Source organism: Osmerus eperlanus, chromosome 3 (genome assembly GCF_963692335.1).
Source record: "Osmerus eperlanus chromosome 3, fOsmEpe2.1, whole genome shotgun sequence".
NCBI lineage: Eukaryota > Metazoa > Chordata > Actinopteri > Osmeriformes > Osmeridae > Osmerus > Osmerus eperlanus.
In genome coordinates, this window is record NC_085020.1 from 20,774,784 (window position 1) to 20,788,769 (window position 13,986).

A 13,986-nucleotide genomic window follows, 5' to 3' on the forward strand; every position below is an offset into this window, starting at 1 on the left:
CAAGCCAACACACACACACACACACACACACACATTACTTGTGATATGAATATTTCCAACAATATTACTCTAAGCTCTCTATAGCATACATATACTGCCTATGCTTCATCTTTTACCATGACAGTCTATTTGATCATGATCATTTCTTATGTACCATGACAGTCTATTTCATCATGATCATTTCTTATGTACCATGACAGTCTATTTCATCATGATCATTTCTTATGTACCATGACAGTCTATTTCATCATGATCATTTCTTATGTACCATGACAGTCTATTTTATCATGATCATTTCTTATGTACCATGAGGCTCTGAGGGGTTTCCACCAGGAGCAGCAGCATGGCCTCCAGTCTCAGTCGTGTTGGAGGAACCCTGGACTTCCTGAGGAAGACAGGAAGTTGAACTGTTCCCACCAGCCTCCTCAGCACCACTGACACCTGTGAGGAGAGAGAAGACAGGAAGAGTCAGGGCTGTCTCATCCTCTCAGGTGTTCCACTCTGTGGAGCTGTGGGTGACATGTAAGGATCCTGTCCTGTGTCTGTGCTGGGTTTCCTGTCCTGTGTGGACTGGGGTTGGTGTTAGCGTGCTGGACTACCACTAATATAATGTCACCTTGTTTAGTTAAGAGAAGGGTGTCAGTCGTCCTTACAGTGTCTGCAGTCCTAAGTGATAGATACACATGCAGACTAACACTGCCGACACAGAAAGGAGGGCAACATCTCTACACTGCATCTCTGACAGTGAATACAACATATGTCTTGATATAATGTATACCAGCTTATGACATTGCAGCATTATCACTGCATTGTTGTTTTTGTTTCCAATTTGGGATAAAATAACAATACTAATACCCATAGAACACTTACCCATCAGCCGCTCAGCAAGATTATTCTGATCCATCTTTCTCAGGATCTTCACAGTGATCTTCAGAGCTCCTTCCAGTGTGTATGTCTCCTCCATCCTATCCACTGTGTCTGTTCTGGCAGGTCCCTCCAACCTGCTCTTTGGGATGGGATCAAACCCATCCAGAACTTTATCCTGCAGGTACCATTTAAACGTCTTCAGCTCCTTTTCCCCAAGCTGCTCCAGAGTTTTCAACAGGTGCGTTTTATTACTTGTGGCCATTGTGGATCACTGGAGAAAGTGGATTGTGTGTTGCTTAGTATATAAAGTTCAAACATTTCTTAAAAACTAGACTTTAAGTGACACAAGATGTTTCTAAATTAGTATGTTAAAAGCCATTGCCATCACACAAGTATTGTTGTTCTCTTTCAGAATCTTTTTTTTTCACACTTCACAACATTTTTCACACTTCACAACACTCTCTCTGCCCTGTCTCTGATCACCTGCCCTGCCAGAACCCTCCTCTCTCTGCCCTGTCTCTGATCACCTGCCCTGCCAGAACCCTCCTCTCTCTGCCCTGTCTCTGATCACCTGCCCTGCCAGAACCCTCCTCTCTCTGCCCTGTCTCTGATCACCTGCCCTGCCAGAACACTCCTCTCTCTGCCCTGTCTCTGATCACCTGCCCTGCCAGAACCCTCCTCTCTCTGCCCTGTCTCTGATCAGGGTCTTTCTCATGCTCAGGATACTCTTGCACAGTGCAAATGACACATTCACCAATGCACAGAGGAACACATGGAACAGGTGTACACTAGATGGTGTATTGAATACGATACGATGAACTTTATTTTCCCGATCAGGGAAATTTGTCTTGGACTCTGCGGTGCGTCATGAATGCCTGACAATTGACAATGAAAGTTTGTCATCATGGGTTGTCATGGGCTAGCCATCTCTCTGACCGACAATCAAAAGCTGTTAGCACTAGCTCCCCAGTCTATAGAGGACCAAAGTAGTCTAAATAGACCCTTGATTACACATGTACAGTTTTCTTGTTAAATGTCATAGTCTGTCTCCTTCCCTGGCCACTGTTTACTGATAACACAGTACATCCTCACAGTAGCCTCTGATCACATTTACAGACACACTAGACATGTTTAATGGACATGAAATAATGGTATACTGTGCAGCCTAGGATCTATGCTGATAAACAAACACGTCAGTATTTGAAAGGATAACACATCAGACCAGGAATAGAGATGCTAATTTACTTACTCATAACCTATTCTGGACTGACAGTAAATCCTTCACTCTCCAACATATGAATAAACACCTTCTACTGACCTTTATAAAACTCTGGTTTCACCCTCAGCCTCCTCTCTGTGATCCATCTCGTTCTGTGTGTGTCTGCTGTAATGCTGACAGTCTGATCACCTGTAGTGCTGCCTTGTACTCATCTGATCCCAACGTTAAAGACTACTCTTACTGCTGTTGGTATTGGTACTGTTCATGGAACATTCTGTACATATTATTCAAGTCCAAATATATATACCCCTCACTCTTGGTTGATCCTGTTTGGAGTCTCAGTACTGGAACTTTCTTATGTAAGGGTGCATGCATGCCCAAACAGGATGGGAGAAAGGCAGAGGTTTGAAGGAGAGGGGGAGGTGTAGAGGAGGAGAGAGGAGGTAAAGGAGAGAGGGGGTGAGGAGGAGAGAGGGGGAGGAGTAGAGGAGGAGAGAGGGGGTAAAGGAGACAGGGGGTGAGGAGGAGAGAGGGGGAGGTGTAGAGGAGGAGAGAGGAGGTAAAGGAGACAGGGGGTGAGGAGGAGAGAGGGGGAGGAGTAGAGGAGGAGAGAGGGGGTAAAGGAGACAGGGGGTGAGGAGGAGAGAGGGGGAGGAGTAGAGGAGGAGAGAGGAGGTAAAGGACACAGGGGGTGAGGAGGAGAGAGGAGGTAAAGGAGACGGGGTGAGGAGGAGAGAGGGGGAGGAGTAGAGGAGGAGAGAGGGGGTAAAGGAGACAGGGGGTGAGGAGGAGAGAGGGGGAGGAGTAGAGAGGAGGTAAAGGAGACAAAGGGGGAGGATTTGATCCTGGTTAAGGCGTGTTGTGACTCGCACTTTAGATCTTTTTCAAAAAAATCTTAATCTTGACGGGAAGGAGAGAGAGATAGAGAAAAAGATAGAGAATGTACACTGTGTATATGTGTGAACGTGTTTGTATCAGTGTCCTGTATGTGTAAATATATGAGAGAGAGAGAGAGAGAGAGAGAGAGAGAGAGAGAGAGAGAGAGAGAGAGAGAGAGAGAGAGAGAGAGAGAGAGAGAGAGAGAGAGAGAGAGAGAGAGAGAGAGAGAGAGAGAGAGAGAGAGAGAGAGAGAGATCCTCAAAGTGTTTCTTCTGGTATTAGTCACCTCTTCAGGGGCCCTAGCATTAGACCAGCTGGACACAAATGAAGGCTCTCCAGCAGCCTGTTGGTCATGTGATTAGAGAGCTGGGGGAGCTGCAATAGAGCAGTCAGAGACACACCTGGTATGAATACAGCCTTGGAGAGGAGGGCAGGAAGTGATCAGTTCCCCCATAACCCCCCAGGGTGGAGGGAGGACCTACACACCAGACGTAGGTCAACCAGGTGTTCCACCGCTTCCCGTCGGGGTGCTGTTCGCCCTGTCGGGGCTTATTTTCCCGATAATGACCGGCGCTCTATACATTATCCCTTACGTATGTACAACAAAGAAAATGATTGAAAATGTTTAATGTTTTGGAAATAAATCTGTTAGTTGAATTTCAGTTTTATTTAAAATGTTGTTCAAAATATCGTGATGCGTATTGTATTCCTGGTAGTCTAGTAGAGAAACAGGTGAAGTACACTGTGCTGCTACAGAACATCCTGACAGAGAGACAAAGAACATGCTGGCAGATACACAGCAAGCAGTAGCACCAAACACAAGTGGAAGAGGAGTGAAGGTCCATCAGCACTCATAAACATGCCTTATTCTGATATAAGGTGGGCTTTGATCCAGACTAGATGAATGCTGTCTTACTTGGTGTCATTAGAGTCTGTAATAGGGTGGGCTTTGATCCAGACTAGATGAATGCTGTCTTACTTGGTGTCATTAGAGTCTGATATAGGGTGGGCTTTGATCCAGACTAGATGAATGCTGTCTTACTTGGTGTCATTAGAGTCTGATATAGTGTGGGCTTTGATCCAGACTAGATGAATGCTGTCTTACTTGGTGTCATTAGAGTCTGTAATAGGGTGGGCTTTGATCCAGACTAGATGAATGCTGTCTTACTTGGTGTCATTAGAGTCTGATATAGGGTGGGCTTTGATCCAGACTAGATGAATGCTGTCTTACTTGGTGTCATTAGAGTCTGATATAGGGTGGGCTTTGATCCAGACTAGATGAATGCTGTCTTACTTGGTGTCATTAGAGTCTGTAATAGGGTGGGCTTTGATCCAGACTAGATGAATGCTGTCTTACTTGGTGTCATTAGAGTCTGATATAGGGTGGGCTTTGATCCAGACTAGATGAATGCTGTCTTACTTGGCTTTACTCTAGTTATGCTCTTAAAGTCTTCGTATTTGTTCTAAATTAATGTTTGCTCTTCTTGTATGAAATACGGCACTCTACGCTTGTCCATGTTGATGTTTGATTGTATTTTACAAATGAGTTAGCTTAACCCTTGCTAAGTCAGTTGCCCTTGCTCGTCCATTGTTACCACAAAGGCCTACCTGTCCCTCTCTACCCCTCTCTCTCTCTCCCTCCCCCCTTTACACGCGCTCTACACAGCCATTGTGTTGCTCGCCCTCATTTGCATCCAGCCACTGTACTACTCTGACTAACCCATAACTTATCTGGTATTTGTTCATTATAATTACATTCTCCTAAATAAATCATTGTGTATAATATTCACGTATCACTCACGTTATCTGATCTGCTCTACTTTCATAGAATTCACGACTTAAGATTAGACTGATTATTACATATTAAACATAGGATTCCCTAATGTCCTAAACCAATATTAGGGTGGTGCCCCAGACTTTATGATAAATTAAGTATTTCTATCTTTAAATGAGCAAACCCCGCTACACCCTGTACTGGATGTTGATTTGGATAAATATCAGTAAGAACCGTGTGAGAAAGTACGGTTTAGGATGTTTAGACATTAACATAAACCCCCTGAAACCAACCCTGCACAAAGAGACACATTTACATATAACACACTATTAACCCCTACCAGAACTCTCATGCAACACTGGAGTGAGAGACACAGAGACAGAGAGAGGCAGGTGTGTGTGTGTGTGGTGTGTTCATTATGCAGAGAGATGGAGAGAGTAATGGACAGAGAGACAGAGGGAGAGAGAGAGGCAGGTGTGTGTGTGTGGTGTGTGTTCATTATGCAGAGAGATGGAGAGAGTAATGGACAGAGAGACAGAGGGAGAGAGAGAGGCAGGTGTGTGTAGTGTGTGTATTATGCAGAGAGATGGAGAGACAGAGGGAAACATCAGACAAGTATAACTCTGCTATATCGACATTGGATTATATTCTATTATTTAACACATTATCACTTTCAACAACCTTAACTCAAGAGACATAATGAACAGTGTAATCTTATCCAAAGCATCTTTACTGCCTTCTCTGAAACTGCTCTCTCTGTCATCACATGTTCTGTAAGAACACCCAGTCCAGTAGACATCTGTACTGTAGACAATGATTAACAGGAATGACCAAGGATCTGTACTGTACATTTGTACTCAAAATCACCTTCAGTACCATGAAACACTAACTACTGACAAACTAATATTACCATTAAACCATTAAAATCCTTCACTCTCTACTAGATACAGTTATTCATGTGAGTGTCCAACCACATGTTCCAACGGTTCAGCTGTGTCTCTTGACCACCCTGGTCCTCCATTCAGGAGGATTGTAGGTCTGAGCATTCAACTAGAATCATCCTCACTTCCTACCTGACCTGAACATGATCCCTGGAGGGACTTACCTCTGCTTTCTCCTGGTCTGAATTCACAAACACAACGTCAAGTCAAGCAGGCATTGTCCTTCGTACTGAAGAAGAAATCTGTTGATGCTGTTTGTGCTGCTTCCAGGAGTGTCTCTGGAACATTATAGATATATACAGGTTCCGGACAATACAACAGGTCAAAGTCTGGTCATATAGTCGCTATCAAAAACATGTCTAATCACTGCGGGGAAACAAATATTTTACACAATACCCCGTATTCAAAAAAAGGAAAAACAAGATAGGCCTACTGAAAATAACTATTTTTTAATCAGTAGGTAGAGAAATTTGGTCAATGCGTTTTTCACCCAGAAGCTTGAATCTTATGTTGGCATTTATATGCTTTTGCGATGCCAATGTTCCTAAGGTAGCAGTTGTAATGGAAAAATTCTGAAGACACTGTATGCTCAAATAGTCAAGATGCAATATTAATACAAATTCTTTATTCAATACCAGAAAGTAGTTAACAGAGCACTCAATGACCAATCTGCTGCAGGACACGTACCACAAGTGTGGTTCAGCTGAGTGATACCGACCCTAAAACTTATGCAACCTGCATAGGGTCCAGGGTGGGAGGCAGCGGGGAGAAAATGAATGATTTGACTAGCCGCTCAAAGCACTTCATGATGACAGAGGTCAGCGCTATCGGGCGATAGTCGTTCATGCAGGTGACCTTGGTGTTCTTGGGCACAGGGACGATGGTGGTCCTCTTGAAGTAGGTGGAGAGTACAGACAGGCTGAGGGAGAGGTTGAAGATGTCACTGAAGACCCCTGCTAGCTGGTCAGCGCAACCCCTGAGGGCTACCTAATATACCTGGGCCAGGTGCCTTGCGAGGGTTGATCTTTGTGAAGCTACAGTTAATGTAGGCACACCACTGGCTAGGCCTTCAGGTAACTCTACTGCAAGGGGGTCAGTGCCCCTTTCAAAGTGAGCGTAGAAGGCATTCAGTTTGTCTGGTAATAGGACAGGAGACTGGGTCTCACTGTCACCTCTCCTTTTTGACCCTGCACAGTGTGTTTTATTGTTACGAAGTGTGCAATTTCTGCACCCTCGCCTCCTCTGTTCCCTCTCATATTTAACCTCACATATCATTGGTCTTGGTCAAACAAGCCAGCTAACGTTATATCTTGTATGATCTTTATGATCATTGTCAGGCCATTTCTCTGAAATGCAGAGGCTCTCAGAATGAAACCTAAACTGTTCTACCTTTTGACCCTGCACATGATAAACGAGTCATGGGATGAGCAAAGGTGTTTTATTGTTACAAAGTCTGTAATACCTGCACCCTCGACCTTCTGCTCCCTGTTGGCTACTTCAGGAGATTGATTGACTTTATTGTCCACAAGGGCACAGTGCCCGTGATGCAGTTGGTGATTAAGATGTCGGTGAGGCACACACACAAATTCCTGGAACTGTAGATAGATAGGGCACAGTGCCTGTGATAAGGTCGGTGACACACACAGATTCCTGGAATTATATATAGGTCACAGTGCCTGTGATGCAGTCGGTGAGTAAGATGTCAGTGACACACAGATTTCTGGAATGATAGATAGTGCAGTGCCTGTGATGCAGCAGGTGAGTAAGATGTCAGTGACACACAGATTTCTGGAATGATAGATAGATAGTGCAGTGCCTGTGATGCAGCCGGTAAGTAAGATGTCAGTGACACACAGATTTCTGGAATGATAGATAGATAGTGCAGTGCCTGTGATGCAGCAGGTGAGTAAGATGTCAGTGACACACAGATGTCTGGAATGATAGATAGTGCAGTGCCTGTGATGCAGCAGGTGAGTAAGATGTCAGTGACACACAGATGTCTGGAATGATAGATAGATAGTGCAGTGCCTGTGATGCAGCATGTGAGTAAGATGTCAGTGACACACAGATGTCTGGAATGATAGATAGATAGTGCAGTGCCTGTGATGTCGGGGATGACAGTTTTTCTCAGTGGCTTTGGTACCTACATTTCTCAGATCACAATGAACAGATTTCCAATGCTCTGGTACATTCATGAGAATGATTATGTAGCCTACAATTGTCTGCTGTTTCCTACGTTATCAATTGCTTGTGTCATGTTGATCCAAGTGTATCATACAGCTTTTTTGTTAAATAATATTACCTCCACAAACATCTAGACATTTAGTTAATTACATAAGAAAATACATGCGCAATGGTTGAGCGAGTTGTCATAACTGTAGGTCTAATTCACCATACATTTTACATTTACATTTAGTCATTTAGCAGACGCTCTTATCCAGAGCGACTTACAGTAAGTACAGGGACATTCCCCCCGAAGCAAGTAGGGTGAAGTGCCTTGCCCAAGGACACAACGTCAATTGTCACCATACAGCGCTGCATATACAGTTCTGTCTGAGGGGCGTTTGCTATTTTGACATTGACATTTGTGTTTTTTACTTTGTGCTATGAGGTGCAATAAAATGTAGTGTTTCCAGTGTGTGTGTGTGTGTGTGTGTGTCTAAGGCCACTGGGTCACCAACAAACACACAGCATGTCTTCTATCATCCTGTATAAAACATCTTTATTTCTCCTTATTTATTCAGTATGACACTATTTAGTTCATCACATTCAGTGGGACTGAGATCAAAGACAAGATTGCTGTTTGTCAACAATTAAAACAAAACAAACATTCTACACACACCAATATTTACAAACACTCTGGGATATCAATTCCATCAGTTCAATCTTCAATGACATCTATGTGAGCACAGTGTGTGAGAGTATGTGTGGGTTATTCTATCTGACACAGGGACACTGAGGAGTCAAAGTCATAAACCCAGAACCCAGGATAGAGGGGCTCAGTGAATGTGCTGTGGAATGTGTGCAGGTGGGTCAGTGTGTCAGAGGAGACTGTGTAGAAGGACAGAGTGCCGGCCGGCCAGTCCAGATGCACTCCTACTCTGTGGGAGCTGGAGGGGGGGGCAGGTATGGCAGTGCTCTTCTTATTGTGCCTGGCAGAGTAACTGTCATCATCACAGTACAGACTCCAGGACTTGTTATTGTATCCAAGCTTACAGTCATAACCCTCTCCTCTCCTGCTGATTCCTTTATATGTCACTGCTATAGAAACCTTTCCTCTACTCCACTCTGCCTCCCAGTAACAGCGCCCAGAAAGACCCTCTCTACACAGCACCTGTGGACGGTAGTCAAATCTCTCTGGGTGATCAGGATACGGCTGCTTCTCTCTTTTTATCACCTTTCTGTTCTCCTCAGACAGAGAGAGTTCTCTGTGTGCTGTGTTTGGGTCCAGTGTGAGCTTACAGGCATCTGATGGGGGAGACCAAGACACAATATAATACTCATCATCATTCACATTAGAATGCCTCTCTCTCTCTCTCTCTCTGTTCCAACCTCTCTATCCTGCTCTGTCCCTCCCTCCATTCCTCTCTTCCACTCTCCCTCTCTTCCTTTCATTCTCTCTCATTCTGTTCTCCCTCCATCATCCCTCATCTCCTTACCCCTGATATGCCCCCATCACTCCATCTTTCTATCCTCCTCCTGTTCCCTTCACATGTTGGGGGATGGAGGAGGCAGGGGAGGGGGAGGAGAAGAGAGATGGAGAGACGAAAGGAGGAGGGGAGATGAGAAGGGAGGGAGGAGCGGAGGGGAGGAATGGAGTACAGGAGAGGAATGGAGGAGGAGGCAAGGGAAAGGGAGGAGATAAGGGAAGGAGATTAGAAAGGAGAGGGGGAGGGAGGAGGAGAGAAGAGAAGAAAGGAGGAGAATGGAGAAGAGATGAGAAGGGAGGGAGGAGAGGGAAAACACACACTTCCACACACACAATCAGCGACTGGAGCTTAGAGCAGACACTGGGAGAGGGAGAGAAGAGCAAAGGTAAGGAGGGGGTGAAAGGTGGTGAGGAAAAGAGAAGAGGGGCAGTCGGGTGGAGGAGAGCAGAGGAGAGGGAGGAGGGGAAGAGGGGAGGAGAGGGAGGAGCAGGGAGGAAGAGATTAGAGAAAAGGAGGATCTGTATGAGAGGCCGTCTAGGGCGAAACTCCTGAAAAACTTCCTCCTCCACATCCACTCATCAGTTGTGCTACCCCATGAAACACTCATACACATGCACTCATCACTTGTGCTACCCCATGAAACACTCATACACATGCACTCATCACTTGTGCTACCCCATGAAACACTCATACACATGCACTCATCACTTGTGCTACCCCATGAAACACTCATACACATGCACTCATCACTTGTGCTACCCCATGAAACACTCATACACATGCACTCATCACTTGTGCTACCCCATGAAACACTCCTCCACATGCACTCATCACTTGTGCTACCCCATGAAACACTCATACACATGCAGTCATCACTTGTGCTACCCCATGAAACACTCATACACATGCACTCATCACTTGTGCTACCCCATGAAACACTCATACACATGCACTCATCACTTGTGCTACCCCATGAAACACTCATACACATGCACTCATCACTTGTGCTACCCCATGAAACACTCATACACATGCACTCATCAGTTGTTCTTTAGCACTGTTGTACTGATATCATGCCAGTCCATCTAGAATTTACACATTAAAATGAGTCATTTTCATTTGTAATTTATTCATTTAGAAGAGAGAGAGGTGGGGGAGAGAGAGAGAAGGTGGGAGAGGAGATGATTTTCAGTGCCCCTGGAAGTTTTCGCACAGATCGACTTCTAGGAGTTTCAAGTTTTCAAGTTTTTTATTGTCAGGTGCATAGGACGATCCATTCGTGGTTTTTCCTAAATATTTAATCAATAATCAATCCAGTATTGAAATTACATTGGTAAAAGCTAGTTTCAAGCTATTTTGTCATTGCTATTTCAGTTAAATGGCTGCTTCGTGATCAGCGATTTGTCTTTCAAGGTTGCGATTCTCTTTTCTTTCAGCAAGTCTCGCAGAAACTCGTCCTGCCTACTCGTGGGTGGGGGGAGAGAGAAGGTAGGAGAGAGAAAAAGACAAGGGGGGAGAGAAGACAACCTTCCGGTTGTTTCAGGATACCTTCCGGTTTCAATGCGGACGAAAATCTGTTCATTGTAAAGGACAGAGCCTACTTTTTGCTAAATTATTCAGCACGTTTGCAAAACACACTAGAAACGCAGAGTCTGAATGGTTTCAATTCATAAGCCTGATGAATATTTACGCTGATAGGGCCAACACGAAGACATGCAAAACTGCGTGCTACGCTAGGCTATAGCCTAATATGAAACCAAAATGCACAATAGAATTATTGTCATTTGGTAGGTAATTAGGCTAAATATAAAGTAGGCTATACCTATGCTATGAATATACTTAATCTTATGTATACTATAGCCTACTTAATCTTATTTAGATTTTGAAGAATTACAGAAAACAAATAGGCACTCGCCTACGAGTCTCTGCGACATCTGCTGAGTTAATAGAGGATCGAGCGATCCTTGAAAGACAGAAAGAAATAGCTGACCTGCAAAGTACCAATTTAACAAAAAAATAGGAGCAAAACTCTTTGAAATGAAGTTTTCCTAATGTGATTTTATAACTGGATGATTAATTATTTCGGAAAAGTCGTGAAAAGAGGGTTATGGAATTTGATCGAGTGCAAAGATGTCTTTCTTATGGAAGTTTAGACTCTTTATTCAAATGGTAATGCATTTTTCAAATGGCAATTCAATGTGCAAATGACAATGCAATCCGCAATTCAGTTTGTATTATTATGAATAAAAAAATTGATTAACCCTTATTGCATTGCATTTAATATTGACAAGGTTTTTTCGACTCTTTATTCAAATGGAAATGCATTTGTCAAAATGGCAATTCAATGTGTGAAGTGGCAATGCAATCTGCAATTCAAATGGTAAAGCTACGGTGGCCCTGAAGTGCAAATCACACCCACTAACATGAGTGCATCCCCCAAATGAAAACACTCCCCCCAAATACGAGTGAACTCCCCTCAAATAGGACGACTTGCTCACCTCCCCCCAATACAAGGACACGCTCCCCCAAATGGGAAACGACATTACATTAACTAAAAAACACTTGCTACATGCTTCGATAGCCAAAAAAATGTCCTGGTGCACGTAACTGTCAGGCTAATGCATTTTGTACTTCTGTCGATCAATTTCTTGTTAGTTACTGCATCCATTCAGCGACGAAGTGTTGTACCTACCCTTTCCGTTTTGAGTTAATGTAATGTGTTTTTGAGTTAATGTAATGTCGTTTCTTGTCTATATAAGTCTATGGGTCAGACCAGAAATACAGATATGAAGAGATACAGCAGTACATCACTGTTCTTCATGCATTGTAACAGCCATGTACATGTGACAACCTCTTCAACTCTGTATGACATCAAGATATCAAGGTCTTTATCAGTGTTCTAATAACAGCTGAACAAGAGGAGACATTCCTGAACAGGCTCCTGTCCTGACAGTGCAGTTAAATCCACTCTGCAGGAATCCTGCTGACAGTTCCACCATGTTGCACTGCTCTTCTACCATGACAGTGGTGCTTCAACATCATCACATAGTGAAAAACTGGATATCACTTACCATTGTCTTTCTTAAGATCACCTGTAAATGAAGTGAGATGACAGACAGTGAGAATCAGACATATGAACACCAGAATCTGAACTTGGATCTATAGCGACCAGCTGAACCAGCACCCTACCATTACCTACTCTCCCCTCTAGTGACTGTTCATCAGAAGTCTTTTGTTAACAGTTGTAATTTAACACTCTGCAGTAGAAACTGATGTATAATCTGAGTTTACAATGAGTCAGATGGTGTTTTAAATGTACATTATTATCTCATGAGAACAAACACTGACCATCTCAAAACATGACCCTTTTAAGAACATGTTAACCTTTCTACACATGCACCTGTCCTGACAGTGCAGATAAATCCACTCTGCAGGAATCCTTCTGACAGTTCCACCACACTGCACAGCTGTTCTACCATGACAGTTGTGCTTCAACATCATCGTAGTGATAAACAGGATATTACTTACCAATCTTAAAATAAAGCATTTCTGTAAATGAAGTGAGATCAGAGGCAGAACATCAGACATATGAACACCAGAATCTGAACAAGAACTTGAAATGGGCAGTCAGGTGGCTGAGCGGTTAGGGAATCGGGCTAGTATTCAGAAGGTTGCTAGTTCGATTCCCGGCCGTGCCAAATGACGTTGTGTCCTTGGGCAAGGCACTTCACCCTACTTGCCTCGGGGAGAATGTCCCTGTACTTACTGTAAGTCGCTCTGGATAAGAGCGTCTGCTAAATGTCTAAATAAAGAACTTGGATCTATAGTGACCAGCGGCAAGGGCACCCTGCCACTACCTACTCTCCCTCTGATGACGACACTAAACAGTCCTGACCCTAGTCCTCAGTCAAGAACTACCAGTGTGAACACTAGGGGGCAGCACAGCACAGAGATATGAATGGAAAGACTGGACATTGTAAATAAGGCTTTTGTCCCCTTTGTGTTCAGACCACAGATACTGATATGAAGAGATACAGCAGTACATCACTGTTCTTCATGCTTTGTAACAACCATGTACATGTGACAACCTCTTCAACTCTGTATGACATCAAGATATCAAGGTCTTTATCAGTGTTCTAATAACAGCTGAACAAGAAGAGACATTCCTGAACAGGCTCCTGTCCTGACAGTGCAGTTAAATCCACTCTGCAGGAATCCTTCTGACAGTTCCACCATGTTGCACTGCTCTTCTACCATGACAGTGGTGCTTCAACATCATAACATAGTGATAAACTGGATATCACTTACCCTTTATGAGCCGACCTGTAAATGAATTGAGATGAGAGACAGTGAGAATCAGACATATGAACACCAGAACCTGAACAAGAACTTGGATCTATAGCGACCAGCTGAACCAGCACGCTACTGTAGCCGGTGTGTGGTGAAACTCACTCCTCAAGTATGTAACAGGCTAGCCTGGCTCTGCCCTCCTACGTACTTCCGCTCAATTTGGATTTTGCTTCTGTACTAGGTCTGGGATTTCAGTGCATCAGTCGGTTTTCAGAAACACATTTTTTGTAGGTCCAATCAGCGAACAGAGGGAGTGGTTGAGAATGATGACGTTGATGTTGTGCACTTGTTTGAGTTGTAGTTCAG

The 13,986-nt window shown here is 43.9% G+C and overlaps 2 protein-coding genes across 2 annotated transcripts in view; both read right to left on the reverse strand.

The window, feature by feature from the left end:
- The window catches only part of LOC134017038 (NACHT, LRR and PYD domains-containing protein 3-like), a 101,577-nt gene extending 99,278 nt beyond the window's left edge, over window positions 1-2,299 (reverse strand). The window contains exons 1-2 of the mRNA XM_062456284.1: window positions 2,186-2,299; window positions 856-1,138 (exon numbers count right to left, since the gene is read on the reverse strand). Of these exons, the coding sequence (XP_062312268.1) occupies window positions 856-1,129 (274 nt within the window). The 5' untranslated portion in view covers window positions 1,130-1,138; window positions 2,186-2,299. The remainder of the gene's footprint in view (window positions 1-855; window positions 1,139-2,185) is intronic.
- A 6,116-nt stretch (window positions 2,300-8,415) lies between these two features.
- Window positions 8,416-9,236, reverse strand: LOC134017799 (stonustoxin subunit beta-like; the record flags this gene model as incomplete). Its single annotated transcript, XM_062457830.1, has 1 exon — window positions 8,416-9,236. A coding segment is annotated over one exon (624 nt), but the record flags the coding sequence as incomplete, so codon positions are not given.
- Between the last annotated feature and the right edge of the window lie 4,750 nt (window positions 9,237-13,986).